Below are 17,713 nucleotides of genomic sequence, written 5' to 3' on the forward strand. Positions count from 1 at the left end.
TCTTAAGCTCGTAATGTGAATACCAATGCACCCACGCTGCAAAAGCATCATAGCACAAGTACCACCTCAGCCTAGAGGGAACCCACAGCTATTTTGTACACCAAATGATTAATATAGCCATAATTTTGATAACAAAATTGTGCAATCCTCAATCTTTGAACGCACACAGCCTTTAGACAGAAAACCTGATTCAGTCGTTCACAGAAACTCGTCTCTTTCTTCCTTCTGGCTTTCAGGCTTTGATCTGCGTACAGCTGCAATATTAAGTCCATCAGTCATTGTAGGCAAGTGCACCACGTCTCCAAACGGCCACTGGAAACAATCCAGCCATAAATCTTCCATTTACATGAATTACACATAGCAAACATCAATCTGAAATATCAGCAGCCGTTTCTGATGATTGACGCAGTTGTTCCATGACAATCCGAAACCCCTGACGGGCAACAGAAGACTCAGAGCAGCTGCGAGCAGTCAAATTATATCAGGGCAGTTTTTCACCATCATAACACAATCTCCTCGGGTTCTCGAGTTGCATTTTGTTTTTATAAAAACGGACATTTATTGCAAGTGAATTTAAAGACAGACACCTCTGATCTAATAAAGTTTTATTTTCTTAGAAATGGCCAGTTTCCTGTTTTCTTTTTTTGTCTTTCTAAGAAAGTATACCCTTTTTGGATTCCAACTAGCATCTACATAATGGTTATTGAATACTTCACAATATATTAAGTCTAGATGTTATGGTACATGCATACGATTCAGGCTGCATGAGGAGCCACAGTCACCACGATACACAGGGGTGGGGGTGAGACGGGAGGATTTTTTTGGGGGGTGGGGTGGGGTGTGACTGCAGATTGTCTCTTTAGTTCCAGTTTTAGAGGAGTCTTGACACCTCCTATTGAAACCCTCTCCACAAAAAACACTGACTGCATCAATTTATAAACATATAATCACGCGCACACAACTTTCACTGTACACGACACACATTTACACTCATACTTTTTATACAACTGTGGAGCTGCTCCACATGCCATTGAGTCTAATATACTAGAGAGGGGTTTCTTTTTTTCCTATTTCCTTTTTTTTTAGTGTTTAAACAAGTTTCTCTTTCACAGAAAGAACTTCACAACTGGAACGTCTGAGTTTCTGCAGCCTGACAGGCTGTTTGGGCGGGAGAAGGGACGCTAACCAAAGAAAAATAATAATTATAATAATATATAATAAAATAAAAGACATTCAAATACAGTCAGCTTTTTGCTCAAAAATACAAAACTACATGAGAAAGCATTGAAATAAAATCCACTGATCTGAACATATATTAAAAAAAGAAAAAAGAAAAAAAAGCTTAAGTGCTCCATCACACGCGCGCACACACACACGCACCATCTTGCTTTTACCCACACACACGCACACAACAGAGCAACATCCACCCATCCGTTGCCTAGGTACAACTGCCTGGGCAGCCAATAGAGATGGCAGCTACGAGGAAGCAGGAAGTCTTTGACAGCAGTTCTTATGATGACGACGATGGTGATGATGGTGGTGTTGGTGAAGAGGGGTAGGAGCTGAGGTTAAAGAACTGTGAGATCGTCAATACTCGAACCTCTCTGCATAACTTTTCTCTTCCTCCCGTGTTTGTTTATAGACTGCAATAGGAAACGCTCCAATAAGGAATCTCTTGTGGCCTTTCGGAGTCTTCCCTCAGCTCCACAGCTCCCTCTAGTGAAGTCTGCCTCCACTGCAGCTCATCTCCCTGCAGGCAGCAGAAAGCCGCTTCCTCTGCAGCCTCTTTTACCTCGATCCCGTCCGAGAGCGCCGCAATCAGAGTCTCTCTGGGTCCTTATGGCTGCGAGTGGATGCGTGTGTGTAACTGTGTGCGTTTATGTGTGTATGGCCGTGTGTAATGTCATGTGTCTGTACGCTTATGGGAGAAAATAACTCGACCAGAGGCTTTCAGTTATGTTGCAGCGTGTTGGACTCGATGGGCGGTGCCGAGTCATACAGAGTGTCCGTGTCGTGTGTTGGCTCTCCCGCCAGCGTGCACGGGTTGGACAACGTCCCCGCTCCACAGTCACAGAAAAACCTGAAGACAACATAACCAGGGATTTAAGCATAAACCTCAGAGACATTCAGGTACAAGAACTACTTGCTTTGCCTGAAACAGATGCATTTTTTGTCAATATTTAATAAAAGTTATTAAATATTAAAACAGTGAAAAAAGAAAAAACTAAATCCTCACCGATCGTGCCGTATAAACTCTACATCATGTCCTTGGTGGCATTTTTTGATACAGTTAACACAGATGGCATTCCTATCTGTTGTATTACAGGTGTGACATCTGGAGAGACAAAGGGGAAAAACTCAAATCAGATTCCTTTTCATAACAGTAAGGTCAAATAAAGTAATCTCAAACCCCTGCACTAATTATTATTATTATTATTATTGTTTAGCGACCTGCTTATTAATTTCTAGCTCAACCATTTGATCTTTAAATTCAAGACACTTCTGGCAATCCTCACAGCTGGAGGATCATTTCTGCCTCAGCTTCACTGTACAATTCCATCTTTGCACCAGGCATAAAAATCAGTCAGTAACAAAATTGGCAAACATATCAGTCAAATACAGGAGCGTGCTTTAAGGAGAAATCTGGGGACTAGAACAGCAGCTCAAGAGGAATCCGTCTATAGTCAAATTAAATGGACTAATCAGCTTTCAATCAAGTGCCCAATCATTTCAGCTCTAAATAAAGCAGGCCTATTATACTCATTTATTCTTTGCATGATTCACATGCTCAAAGCACTTTCTCTCTGCTTAAAATAAGGCATTTTAGCTCCTCTCCTTTTAAGCCAACTTTCTTCTAATTGGCTGTCCCTACCACAGCAGCAGGTGGGTGGGGCTAGTGTGCTCACGGCTACATCTCTATGCCTTAATGGCACTTTATTGGCATCACACAGATTCAAAAATTGAAAGGAAAAAAAAAAAAAGGAGTAGTTCAATCTGAAGCCTGAGCGTTTGGCTTAGTAGGTTACTCACACATGTACGCAAGTAGTAACTACAGAAAATGACAAGCAGGGTAATGAGAGGGTCAATGAAAGGTCTGGGGAGGAATTAAAGGTATCCACACCGGCAAAGACCATCAGCGACCAGAGAGCATGAAATAACAAAGTGCCTTCAAATGGGCATGACAGGATGCCAAACACAGTACTGTTCAAAAGCCTTGAGCCACTCATTTCTTGCCACTGTTAGGAAAATGAGTGCAGTGATTCATTAAAGCACTGACATAGCTAAAGAAAGGTGGACAAATGTATTTTTGTGCCTAAAATACAATTTAAAAGTGGTTCTTTGCCAAGTTATCGGTTACATTTAGAGAACACTGGTTCATCCCTTTAGCTAAGTGCCCTTTTATGATTGAATGAGTCACAAGTCAGTGTTAAGTGTCTTAGCAAAAAAAGACTATAGATGGACAAGTATACATAAGGCAAACATTAACAGAAAGTTTGGCTCCTTGGAAGAAGAATAAATGAGAAGCAGCTCAAAACTTCTGCAGAGTATTACACATTAGAGGGTTGCCCAAGTAACCAGGGTCTGGAATGTCAACTAGCATTCAGCTACCAGCTAAAAAGCCATTTTCTTGGAGTCAACCGTTTTGTGTGTGGATGGTCCTTAAGCCTTCACTAAAGGATGCAAAGTTGTTGGGTCCCATTATTTGAGCATCCTCATTGTATGGGTTTGTGTATATACACATGACAGAAAACATACTGGCGTGTCTCTGACGTGCTTTACCTGTAGAAATCGTGCATGGGGTAACTGGTGTAGCTGGAAATCTTGTAGAGACACTGTCCTCTGCTTACTGCCTTCTCAATGGCATCCTGATTATTCAGAATTTTATTATCTGGAGGAGGAAAAGGTGGTTACTGACCAGGTCATGACCTGACCGAGGTACTCTTTAATGCACATAGAGCAGCCCGTTACCTTTCATGGTGACATTGACCCCTGAGGCCAGAAAGAGGCCTCCAAAACGATTGTTGAAAATCTGGTTGCCCTCCAGTGTCGCGGTGGCATGGTTGGTGATTTCAATACCTGGAAATGAGAAATCTTCCATGAGCTAAAGGAAGGGTACAAATAAAGATGATATCTGCGCCCATAAATCTAACCTGCTGCGAAGCCATCAAAAATGCGGTTCTTGCGTAGTACTGGATGACTGTTTGTGCTGATCAACACACCGGCCTGAGCGTTCCTGAAGATGTCGTTCTCTTCCAGCAGACCTAAAGGTGGTTAGATTTCACAATAAGCTAAATATACACAGGAGCAAAAATCACATAGTAACAGAGGCGATGGATTTGTTCTGGGAGGCTCTGAAACATAAATAGCAGCTAAATAAGAAAACAGGAAAAACATGTCAGAAGCTACCCTGTGGCCACCCGCATCATGCTGTATTACCTCTGCCTCCGTTAAAGATGCAGATGCCTCCATCTCTGCCATCGTGGATCTTATTTCTTCTCAGTGTGGGGTTGCTGTCTGTCTTGATCCACACTCCTGCCATGGCATTATCAAAGATCTCGTTGTCCTCAATGAAGCCCAGACCTGTTGAATTTAACAGCACGATTACAGTAAAAAGTATTTGCACATTATTTGGCAGACCTAGTGCAATGAATGAGTGACATACAGACCTGAGTTGTAGACTAAAATCCCTCCATTCTGGCCTCCCCAGATTTTGTTGCGCCTGATCTTTGGGTTGCTCCCCGTCCTTTAAAGATGTAATAATGATTGTAACTCATTTACCATATCAACAAAGCTGTAAATATCAAACTATTAATATAAACAAAGTGTCTTATATTCAGTGTTTGGTGAATACAGGAAATGTTCCTGGCAACTGATTAAACATTCAAGTTTTTAGCCACCATTTTTTTAAGTAATTCTTTACTTCCTCCAATTAGAAAAATGTGTAGCCTGCACAGCTTTTTCTTTTCTCCTGCTACATCAGTCACCTGCCACATCATCCGCTTAATTTTGCAGTGGCTAGTACAGATTAGTTCCAAGTCTCCCTAGTTATGAACTATATAACTTCCGTTTTAAGTAACAAATTTAACAGTGAGACAAATTTGTTCCCTTTCACCAACAATGTCTTAACCTGCCAAAATTACACTGGAACCTCCATCTATAATTTCAAATGTAACAAAAATGTGGTGTTACTGTGAATGAGAATGCAAAAGTACTTAGTACTAAGAATACTATGCAACACCCACTGCAGTGAAGTCGCATCTTAACGCCTCAAATACATTTTGCGGCTTCATATAGATGTGTTTGGTCAAACATTGCTCCTTTATTGGGAAATGATGTTCTAATGTTGGTGAAAGATAAGTATTAATGAGTATTTCTGCTCCTGATTAGAAAACTTTTCAGTCAAATAAAAAGAAAATATACATTAATTTAGAAAAAAGGGGGATATGCTTTACCGTATTTGGACACCAGAGTACATGTGATTGTAGATGTCGTTATCTTCCAACACACCGTGCCCATTGTCATAGAAATACACACCAACCTGAAGCAAAAGGATGAAAAAATAAATAAAAAAATAAGTTACAGGTAAAAATAACCTAGATTATAGACTGGATACAGGAGCAGAACACACCAAAAAGTGTCGTTTCGGATTACTGGCAACAACACTGCAGTCATTTGAAAACAAACGTGAAACACAAACACTCTAGAAACTAAGGAGCAGTGGCCTTATCCTGGTAGCTTTAGGGTTAAACTTGGATTTTCTGTAATACGAAGGTAGTTCACTTCCTAGCAGAGGTCATGTTTGAGATTCGGACTGCGGCTGAAAGAATAAAAACTGAAACTATGCACATCAATTATATTCCATCAAATCCTCCCATGTCATAATGACTGAGCTTTTAACTGATAAAGCGACAGCTTCTTCAGATTTTTCCTCACTCGTACCTTTATCGTTTGTTCTTTTATAAAATTATCTGCTCTGCTGCCTGTACACATTTTAATGCCTGTGATTGGTCAGATGGTAACAGTGTAACCTCTTCCATTTAACATGCTTGTAGCTAAATTTGGGAAACTGAGTTGACATATCTAGTTGATAACCACCTCTGTGTGCCTACTTAGCTTGATTGCTGATGTTAGGGTAAGAGAAGGCAAATACAGAAAAGATATCCTGGGTAAGCTGAACTCGATTCATAGTGCAAGGCCTAGAAGTTAATGATAATCACCATCTAGTCTCAGTTCCCCAAAATAAGTCCTTTAACAAGAATATTCCTGTTCACACAAAACTCCTCAGAAGAATTTCTTCAAAATATCATGCATCAAATCATTGACAATAAAACAAAGACCAAAAATACATTGTTTTATCTTCTCCAATGTGATCCCTTTCTTTGTTTTACAGGTTTACAAACAAATGTTTATATTCTCAGTTGAGAAGAATAAGACATCATTGCTTTGGACGTCTACATATAGGTAGGAAAGCAGAAAATGTCAACGACTTTTCCCTGAACAGTTTAATACAAAAATGAAATGTACAGACTCATAAATACTCAGATACTGCAAGCTTAAATAAGACCCACTTTAGTTGAACTTTTACAATGCAGCATTTTAATATTAAATGTATTGCTAACATTTAAATTAACACGTTTGGTTTTAACATGCTGATGCTTAGCTGATATTAAAACAAATAAGCCGAGAGAGAATCAGATAATTAAGGTCAGCTCTCAGTTTTACCTGTTTGCCACTGTGAATGCGGTTCTTGCGGAGGACCGGAGTGCTGCCTGTCGTCACCCACACTCCTGCAAGTGTGTTGCTATAGACCTCGTTCTCCTCAATCACCCCCTGGCCTTTCTCATGCTAAAACAAAAACAGGTTGTTACAAACTTGTGGCTGTGGCTAAACGCTGGGGAAATGATCTCAATCAACCAGATATCAGATATCATATCTACCACGTAAATGCCTCCATGCTGTCCATCATGGATCTTGTTATGCCGTACAATGGGGCAGCTGTTGGTTCGAATCTGGATCCCCGCCAAGGCGTTACCGTAGATGTCGTTACTTTCTATCAAACCCCGCCCATCTCCAAATATGTACACCCCTCCTTGGTTACCATTGAATATAGCATTTCCCCTGAAATGAATAAATCAAATTATATTAAACAGTCTTGAACTAAACAGATTCAGTATCTTCCACTGCCTTTTTTGAAGTTTGTTATCTTACCGTATCGTCGGGTCACTGTTGGACGTGATCCACACACCGGCAAAGTTATTCGCATAGATTTTGTTCTCTATAAACTGGCCCCGCCCCTTCTCGTGGACATAGATGCCTCCCGTCTGGCCGTGGTGGATCTCACAACGGACCACTGTGGGGTTGGCATAAGCTTTCACCTCAAAGCCTGCTATGCGATTTCTATGGATGTTACAGTTCTCAAAGTAGCCCTGAAAGCCAGAAAAGACGACAAGTGAGTTCATCTGTGATGTTTCCACAGAAAAATGTAAGAAAACGTAATTCACAGTAGTTACCATGCCATGGTCAAAAGTGAACACCCCAACATCTCTTCCGTGGTGGATGTGGTTACGTCTAATGATGGGATTACCGTGGTTTTTCACCCAAATTCCTGCTAGCGCATTGTTACTGATTTCATTGTCTTCATAAATGCCCTGGAACAAAAAAAAAAAAATAGTACATGTAAGTCAGAAGCATAATCTTGTCAAACATTTGTACGCACGTGTGTGTATTTTTGTGTATATATAGAGAGATTTATTTTTGTTTTACCTGTGCATGGTCTGTAATATACAGGCCTACATTCTCACAGTCACTGATGTTGCAGTGTTTGATGGTTGGACACGCTCCCTGTCCACTCACACACACAGCTGAACCCACTAAACACAAGAGGAAAAGAGAAAGGTCACATGACCGTTATTCTTTAAAGAATGATCAGTTTTAAAATAGACTGACAGTAATCAATTCAATTTTATTTATAAGAAATCCAGAAAAGACTTGATCTTTGGAACTACACAAGTGTTTACAGCACACCAGTACCTTGAAAGGCAATAACACATGCAACTAAAATACAACTATGCAGAACCATTTCATATGGAGTTCATATGCACAACTAGTGTCTATGAACCAGTAAATGGAACAAATGCAATTTTAACCAGGATTTTAATGCTGTAGTGTTACTTTCAAATTCCTGACTCTGCTTTGAACTGACTGGTAGACAGCTCCTTTAATTGAGAATGCAGTTTGTGCCAGGAAAAAAAAAGTCTTTGCATTCACATCAACACAGACTGAAGTATCACACCTCACGTTACTCTCACAAACACAGTAGCTGTAGTGTCTTTGGAAACCCACAAATATTTGCCCCCAATAGTCAACTAGAGAAAGAAGTACAACAGAAACTGGAATCAAGTAAGAGAAACATTTTCAGAGATTTCTGTGAAGCCTGATAATTTCACTCTCTTATCTCCAAGCCCTCCAATGCCAAATCTAGGCTAACCCGGGGACTGATCAGTTAAGTGAAATACAGAAAAAAAAACAAAAAACAAAACACACAAAAAAAAAAAATTTTTTAGGGATACATCTGTGGTTTCAAATCAAAGAAAATCTCGGCTCAGACCAAAACGCACACAAAAACAACAGGTTCTACAACATCATGTAAAAATAGTTCAGTCCTGCAGCAAACACTACATTTGTGAAGCTGAATATTCACATGCCAACAAGGTGCCTGCTGAGTCCTGCTTTCACTAGGTTGTCCAGGGTCAGGAGGACGTCCCTATAACCTGTAACAAGGAGGTTTAATTGTGTGAAATACCTGTACACGTGGAGCGGATAACGCAGTGGTCGATGTTGGGGCTGCAGTTCACCGTGATCTCCAGACAGTGGTGGGCGTTATGGTGCTGCGCTGACTTGTCATCAGGATTAAACTGAGGAGAGAAAAGCAGCGGAATTTAGAACGAAGCCACGATTACTGACAACACATTGAGCTTCTGTCCTCCCACAACATCGACACTGGACTCCTCCTACTGGAGGCATTAGTGCAAGTAATACTTGAAGCTCATAACAGGATATTTCAAGCCACCTTAAAACATCCTGTTATAACACAATATTTGCGCTCTTTTAACGTAAAATGACAAAATACATCTCCCATATTTTTCTCAAGATTTACAATTTCTTGTAGTCAATTTAACCTTTAATACTAAAATCACCAAATACACAAAGATGCTGTGCCTCAAATTACACACTTCCACCATCTCAGGTGCATAAGTCAGGGTTATAGAAACTAGAGAAGTAGAGAGGGCCTCAGGAAATCATATTGTTCTCCCACCATCTTTCTAAAAAACATCAGTTAATTAGCTAATCAACGAAAAGACATCAGTCACACACAAGGCCATAACTTTCCACATTGTAAAGCATTTCTCATGATCTCTTTCCCAATTCACCAAGCTGTAGATGACTGTGAGGCTCTCATAATTATCATTACAAGGTCCATGTTGTTTGTTATTAAACTAATGTGATTTTTGCTCAAGTACATGTTCTATCTGAGTCACAGAGACTCCCAAGAGTTTCAACTAAGGACGTAATTTTGTCCTTAAGTATGAATGAACAGATCAGAGACTAAGCAGGACTCTCAAGCACTGAGACTACATAACCTAACAACAGAGCATTGTGATGGCACTAAAGGACAGTCTTGGATACCCAATCACTCTTTAAGTGTAAAAGCTGAGACATACAGTTACCTTGATGGTCATGTATCCCACATACGCATCCTCTGAGCCCTCCATGAAGACGAACGTTGAGTCTCTTGTGTTCTCTATTATCACCTTGTCCGCTACTTTATTAGGAGCTGAGGGGAAAGCATAGAACAATGATTAACACCCTCATTCAGCCAGGTCCAGTTCATGCACAGCAAGTCGTTTACAATTGAAGCGTAGATTTTGAAGTTCATTTAAGCAATTACATTTTGTTTTTCTCCCCACAGCCTCAAAAGCAACTGTAACTACTACAAATACATGCATTATTTTTAATACTTGGAAGTGAAATCAATGGCTTCCTAAAGTCTGTAAACCAAACGTCACCAAATGTTGAAATATTTTGCCACTCCTTTCCTGCAGCCACCTTTAAATGATAGCACCGTGAGGATCCTTCTGCCATTAACAGGTGAAAAGCATGCTCAGTTGAGCTGAGGTCATGTGACTGACTGACATTTAAGAACATTACATTTCTTTGCTTTATGCCGATCACGGATTGCTTTCACAGTATTGTTGGCTCACCTTATCAGTTTTACAGCACTGAGTGAACATGAGCAGAAAATACTACTCTGCACACATCAGCATGCATTCTGCTATTTCTGTCAGCAGTAACATAATAAACACCAGTGACCTGGTTCTATAGGAAGTCACACAGATCAATGCTGTAACATTGCCTTCTTTATGTTTAAAAGATTAAATGACATTTGCTTTGGAGCATTAGCAATTCCTTCTCCATCCCATCTCAAATTTTTGGCAAGTAATTTTGGTTCAAAGAATGATTTGATTCAACAACTCTTCTATAGAAACAGAACCAATAAAAAGAAAAAGATGGGTTAGGGAAGACTGAGTGAAAACATAGCATGTATAGGTTCTGAAAATATCTAATTTTTGCTCGAGTTAGCGGCTGTACTCCTCCGACTAGCACTCCAAGCAGCCGTATTCACACAGGTAACAAGGCAAAGCTTTGCTCTGGCATTTTAGTCTGAACACTGCTTTAAAGCAGCAAAATATTTACATCTTCAGTTAAATCTTGTGGTTTTCCATTCACAGGAAGATGTTGCTTGATTAAAAGCAAACTACTTCCTCAATAGTGTTACTGATATAGCGCCAAAACTCAACAATAGTCATCTCAAGGCTCTTAAAATTGCAAGTTAAAAGACGCTACAGTATTTTGAAGAAAATGGCAACAATCAAACAACTGCTGATGAGCAAGCACCCTCTGATTGTGCGTTGGAAAAACTCCCTTTTAACGAGAAGAAACCTCCAGCAGAACCAGCTTCAGAGAAGGGCAACCATCTGCTACACTCAGTTGGAGGTTTGAGGATAAGAGAAGAGAAACAAGATGGGACAAAACAGACTATGATGTGTGTCTTCTGGCTTTATGGATAGATGAAGCTGTGTATTGTTTGCACAGCAATGAAAATGAATGCTCTGCATTCTAATATTACTGCATAAGGGTTCTGTGAACCAGGAACTCCATATTTAACTGTAATGTGTGAGAAACACTCCCCATCTATAAAAAAACAAAAACAACAACAAAAACTCTCGGATGCGATTCAAATCGTTCTATTCCTTTAATAACAATATAGTGCATAGTCTTTGTAGCAAAATATACTTATCAGTGGTATTTGAGGTCTAACAAGACATGCACGGAGACCCATCCACTGTCAGAGACCACAACATACTTAGCTTTCACTAGCACCGTTTCTTTACTATAATGAATTCTGAAACCTGACTGAGACAATTCTGTTTCATGTTTCTATCATCCACTTAAGTGGTTTTTTTGGCCCCTGTTGTATTGCTGAGGTCAGCAGTGTAATTCTTATTTGTATGAAGGTACTTAAAAAACAAATCAAAATACAAAACCCCAACAAGTCAGCAGTTACTCGATAATCAAATGAGTTATTAGCCATCTAGATCTTTGCAATTGGACTAATGTACTTTCATCTTTAGGTGAGAGCTTTCTAATCTTTGTTTAATGTCACATGGTTTCTTTGTCTTATCACTCAGATGCATCTGGCTATGATCAGTGCATAGATGCATGTGTTTGTTTTTGTTTTTTTTAATTTAGTCTATAGAAATGAAGCTGCTAGGAATTGCAGATTTAACAAAAAAAAAAAAAAAAAAAAAAGCACCTATACAGCAAAGTCTGGCACATTTCACATGGTGCATCTGAGTGCTAATGTTAATTAATGTACATTGTTTCTTTTTAACTAAAAACCACCCTGGTTGTGTGGCCCAAACAGTGATGTCACCAAAGCCTGTTGCCATTTATACTGACCCCTCAGACAGAACCTCCCCATCAGTGCTGGGATACAAGTAGAAGTCCAAATAAAAACCAAAGTGATTGGGGAAGGGTTTTTCTCCTCCTCTTTTAAAAGTCTTCTTCAGAAAGTCTCATCCTTTCAAGCAGTTGCAACATCTCTCCCTGTTTAATCTGGAAATCTGAGTTTCTGTGCTGATATTGAAATGGCGGTAAAAACTGACATGATCGTACATTTGTGTCTTCGACTGGCCAGCTAAGCCCGGTTACAAAAATAGAAAGATAACCCGACCAGCCGAAACAACACCAAAGAGTGGCTCGCACCAGTGGATGTAATGTCACTTTTAGTGTGAGATGCTGTTTCAGAGGGTGACAGTAGTGGGTATAATGAGCTCTGTAGTCTTCTTTCTCTCCCTCACAGCAGCCTAATGATGGCCTCCTTTACTTTTACTGACACCACTTTGAAATGCATACTGCTACAAAATGCATCAAGCAACATAATAAAAAAAAAAACAAACAAACAGGCTACATCTGCCCACAAAAGTATCACTCAAATATCAGTCCACTGTCCATTTTTATTTTTTCAGCATGCAAAAAAAAATTAGGTTCTGTGTAAAAATGAAAAATGTTGTAAATTCTAAGTGCTTCGACTCCTCTTGTAGATGCAAAATTACAGAAGCAATGTAGACAGTTTACACAACTGAAGTGTATCATCTTCTTCAGAGAGTTACTGAGTGCATGCAGCAGAGGCATCAAGATAATGTTTTAACTATCTTTCAGTGAGGGCAACTTGCTCACCTGCACCAATCATGGTGATCGGGGACTCGATGTAAATCCACTCATCGGTATAGATTCCAGAGTGAACAAAGATGAGACCATCGAAATGGGCCTCTTGTACCCCACCCAGTGCATCCTCAATGGTGTCATAATACTGCAGGAGAAAGACACAAAGAATTCATTCATTACAGGTCAGTTTGGAACACATGCAGATGTTTAAATTAGCTGTGCAACTCAGAAATATTTGTGCTGTACACTCCATCTACACTTTTAACTTACCAACATATTCTCTCTGCCTTTGTATCTGCCAGGGTTACTGTAGAAATGTTCAGCAAAGCCTGGTTTTACATGTGCACCTTTGTACTGTAGCACAGAATAAGAACAAGGTCAGTACATATTGCTCTTGATCCTTGGACCTCAGCATCAAACGGCAGAGCAAAAAACCAAACTTTCTAGGTGTCAAACAATAACGGCGCTACTCAGTGTTTTCCTGACGTTTTTGGTTAGCAATCCTTGTTTAATTGTAAGAGGCATAATCATCTTATTAATAACGAGAAAAAGTGAGAGGGGATGCTTTTATTTCTTGATCCCTGTTCTGTAAATCATCATGTACTCAAATTAATCTGAATACCCCATGCAACCAAAAAACCAACCACAAGAGAATGACAACATAGGCGGTGTCAAAACAAAGAGTTATTTGCAATAGATGCAACAACAAGATACTGTAGTGGTTAATGTTATAACAAGCAGCTCACTGCAAGGACTAAGGCATTTGCAAAAACCTGAGTGACTATATAAAGCAAACTAAATTCAACGCAACTTAAAAACCAAATCATACATTTGACAGGCATTTCTTTTTACAGGTAAACTGCAAGAATTCACTGCACAGAAGTTCTGACAGGCCGTGTATAAGCAGCGAAAAAGCTATCTATCATTAAGTTTGACCAGTTTCCTGTTGATAAAAGGCACTAGGCAATCACTTCTGTGAAATTCTGACAGTGCAGCTTGTTTCCAGAAAGTAATGACACCAGATTAAACCTTTAACAACTCAATCTTACTTGACTTTAAAAGTAAAGATACTGCACAAAAGGGATTCAGTGGTCACAGGGCAGACCACCACATATGACAAAAATCTGATTAATTATCTACGACCCATTTCTGTGCTTGCAAGGAACATTTGTCACTGCTCATTGTTGTTATGAGTCAAATGATATTTATGCTTCTATAGCTTCATATACAAATTATAACACTTCTAAAATACAGAGATATTGATTTGATTCTTAAATGTGTTTTACTATATGTGCAACATGAAGCTGCACTATTCTCACAGAGTGACACAGTTTTTAACTACACCGAGTCGCAAAATTGTACTGCAAATCCATACACAATGTACAAAACTCTACAGTGTTTACTTTGATGTGTAAAAAGAAAAACAAAGAAGGACAACAGTCACTACTACTACTGATCACAGTGATGATGATGAATAACTCACCAGCTGCTGGAAGCTCTCCTTCCAGGGGTTTGGGTGTTCATGCTCTTCTGGGCTAACTTGATAGAACCTTCCTGGCTCAGGATGCATCATTGGACGCGTGTACTCAAACACCTCCATGTACAGGCGCTTCCTAGATAATTAAATTCCACATTCAAAACATACTTTGGATGTCTGTTTGTTTAATGACTACAATATGCAAAATGGGAACACACTGACCATAAGATTGGATCGTTTGCTAGCTGGCTGAATCGTTTGCAGACGCAAGCTGCCTGACAAAGGTCCTGTTCCAGTAAGTAGGAGAAAATCTTCAAAACGACCTCATCTGGAAGCTTCTGCTGCAGATATTGCTCTGCTGGTGCTGCTAAAAATATACAGAACACACACACACACACACACACACACACACACACACACACACACACACACACACAATCATAAGGTAAGATTTATGAGAATCGCTTCACTACAAGAACATTAAGTCATGCCATTTAATAGATTGGAAAAAAAAAAAAAAAGGAATCACTGTCCTTGCCCAGCTGCAGACATTTAACACACACCTGGCAGGTCGTGGCTCTTACCGGACACACGTGCCCGCTTGGCTCGATGGCCAAAGGCCTCTGTTGATGAAGTTGAAGCTCCCTGTAAAAGGGGATGAGTAGGATATAAACTTCAATGCCAAGATCCAAGTACTGAGCAATCAACGGGGGAAATTTACTGCTGTGTCACAAAATTATTGCTTCTTTAGTGGAGGACAACTAATCAGCCATTCTCTCCCACTCAGTCATACACAACATTGCAGTGAATTACTCAAAAAGTGCTTCTGTCTAACCTCCATTGGGCCCTTGCTAGGGCAGGCTGAGGCGGTGGCAGCGGCGGCGGCGGTTCTCTTGGGAAGCAGGGTCTTGCGTCGAAGCTGGTAGGGACTGTTCTGGGCACCTGGACCGGACTCCTCAATAGCCATTTCTGCTGCAGCTGCTGCAGGCGCCTCCTCATCTAAGTAGAAAAGCAGAAACATATTCTTCATATACACACCACTTTCAAGAAAGGCACCTCGGTGAACAAAGCTGGTTTATAAAGCAGGGTGAGTCATGTATTTAAAAAAAAAAAAAATTACATTAGAAAAAAAAAAAAGGAAGACAAAAAAAAAAAATCAACATTTTCTAAAGAAGTCTCATCTCTTTTTACCAATTTTACACACCTATAATATTTCCAGAAATGGCAACACTTTTATTATCCAGATCATTATTGACACAATGGTGCACATTTAAATCCCATACTGTATGCCAACTGCGCAGGCTAACAGGCTGGGTAATAGCTGGCAAGGCAGACAAAGGTTGGTGATTGATAATGACAGATGCACCCGCTGCAGCCACATTACCAGTCTTATATGTTTAGTTATTCCCAACAGATATCAGTCGGCGTGCATTGGTCTGTAAGGCGGTCCTATGCGTGCAGAATCAGACACATCTTTTATGGTGCTGTCAAATTAAGGGCCGCCTATGATGTCGATCAGACGTGCGGCTAATGGCTAAAAACTGAACTGCGTAGCTGGTAAATCCGCCGTGTAAACAAATCATACCACGGCTAGCAGTCACCGAGAGTAGGGAAGAGGAATAGTGCTTAAATCTGCTGCCTGCATTAGCTTCAAACTGCAGCGCAAAGAGCACAAAATGGACTCGGTGAATTTATCCAATTTCCACCGTATCATCTATCACAGCTGATCTGTGTGGCCTCTTCAAGCTGCAGGGGAGGGGAGGGGGGGCAGCTAGTTAGCTTTGCCCTCATTCGCTGCTAATGTTTTTGTTAACGTTACACCCCAAAAATGGCAGTCCAAAGACGCCGCAGATTTACACCGTCAGAAACGGTAGTGACAGCTGGGAATGCACCGCTCGAGCAGACGCGGAGACTGTGGTGTGAGCGACTGGAGTCGATCCCTTTGCCTCCCGCTGAGGTTACCTGAATCTGAGCTATTAATGTTGTAGCTACATACGCATTACGTTAAGCGAAGACAACCCCCTCAACCACCACCTAACCTGGTGAGCTAGCTAGCGGCGTTAGCTAGCCCCAATCACTCAAGCCAAACAAAGCGAGGCCTGGCCTGAGCCATAGAGCGAGAAGCCTCGGTGTTTCCTGCCGAATCCGACGCCTGTAGGAGCGCTAAACGTACCATTAGCCAAAAAAGGAGGGGTTATGTAAAGGCTGTTACGCCTGACATTACTTCGTGTGAAACCTTTAGCTTGACCGTGGAGTAGCGTACCTCTGTCCCCGTTGTTCCGCTCGGGCTGCACCGGGCGCGGCCTCGACACTCGCCTGGGTCTCCTGTTGGTGGCTCTGACGGAGTTCATCTGGGGAGTTGGTTGTTGGAAAAAATACACTGCTATCCTCGACCGCCCGCTACCAAATTTAGCCCGCAACCCAAACAGCCACCCGGACAGCAGTTATTCCCGGTTACACCCAAACAACTGCGATCAAAAACCCGCTAGTATTTGGGGTGTAATCGCGTTTTTCTCTTCCTCCGTCGGTGTCACAGCTCCCCCCGTTTCACCGCTCGGTGCCAGCTCCGTCTCAGTCTGTAGCAGGAGGAGCCATTAACCCACACGGGAAACAATCGCGAGAAAAAAAAAAAGAACACAAGGTCCGGTGGACCAATAATATTTGCCATCTCATAATCTCACCCTGCAGCGACCAATCAGAAGCACCATATCAAACGACTTGCCAAAACCTTTCTGTTGGGGTTCGGAGTCGGTCAAGCGGCGATTTGATCATTGCAGGACACATCAAGGGGGCTGTACAAGCGTCGCGTAAGTGTATTTTACGGGTTAATTGTAAACCAAACACACAATACAAAAAGAAAAGCTATTAAAAAGGAATTTGTGTAACAATATCTGATAAGGGCTGGTGTTCTGGTGGAAAATATGAGTCAGCTGAGAGATGTGTTTGTATTTACATGGAAATTATGATCAATTAGGAGTTTTTCTAAATAAAAGTCGAACTTTAGGAATTCATTATTTTTTTAATGTCACTACACACAAAAAACCCATTAGTAAATTAGCTTTTTTGAAAAAATGGTTATGAATTAAAAGTTTTAAACCAATGCGTCATTAGTTTTATTTACTTATTTATTGGCGCATTCTTATGGTGTAAATTTAAAGGCAGACTGATTGACTGCACTTTTTTCTTTTGCATCCATAAATTCAAGTACAGTTACAGTCAATTTACATTGCAGCCACATTTCTAAGCCCACTGGAATTGAGTGAATGGACACTGACCCCAAACCAAATTACAGATTTTGAGTGGAATACAACTTTAACACTTTAACTTGTATATTTATTATGCACGACGACCACCAGAGGGCATTGTTTAGCTGCCAACGATTAGTCATGAACTTGAAGGCTTTATACTGAGGGTGTTTTGTTATACCATCTCCAGTGCTGTCTAGAG

General features: G+C 40.6%; 1 protein-coding gene across 4 annotated transcripts; it reads right to left on the reverse strand.

Moving 5' to 3' along the window:
* Positions 1-534: 534 nt before the first annotated feature.
* fbxo11b (F-box protein 11b) lies at positions 535-16,886 on the reverse strand. Of its 4 annotated transcripts, none has more exons than XM_031750663.2 (22): positions 16,530-16,886; positions 15,102-15,265; positions 14,851-14,911; positions 14,489-14,630; positions 14,273-14,402; positions 13,060-13,143; positions 12,802-12,934; positions 9,729-9,835; positions 8,804-8,915; positions 7,765-7,871; positions 7,512-7,649; positions 7,210-7,427; positions 6,939-7,119; positions 6,724-6,846; positions 5,454-5,539; positions 4,668-4,744; positions 4,438-4,581; positions 4,152-4,262; positions 3,970-4,077; positions 3,781-3,889; positions 2,237-2,335; positions 535-2,080 (listed from the first exon to the last, which is right to left on the reverse strand). In XM_031750663.2, exons 1-22 carry the CDS (start codon positions 16,615-16,617, stop codon positions 1,951-1,953), a joined length of 2,652 nt encoding a protein of 883 aa, XP_031606523.1. In that variant the 5' UTR covers positions 16,618-16,886; the 3' UTR covers positions 535-1,950. The 4 variants fall into 4 exon arrangements, with proteins under 4 accessions (XP_031606523.1, XP_031606522.1, XP_039472389.1 ...); XM_031750662.2 differs by having other exon boundaries at positions 14,489-14,633; XM_039616455.1 differs by having other exon boundaries at positions 14,830-14,911.
* Between the last annotated feature and the right edge of the window lie 827 nt (positions 16,887-17,713).

Source organism: Oreochromis aureus, linkage group 8, assembly GCF_013358895.1.
Source record: "Oreochromis aureus strain Israel breed Guangdong linkage group 8, ZZ_aureus, whole genome shotgun sequence".
Taxonomy (NCBI): Eukaryota; Metazoa; Chordata; class Actinopteri; order Cichliformes; family Cichlidae; genus Oreochromis; species Oreochromis aureus.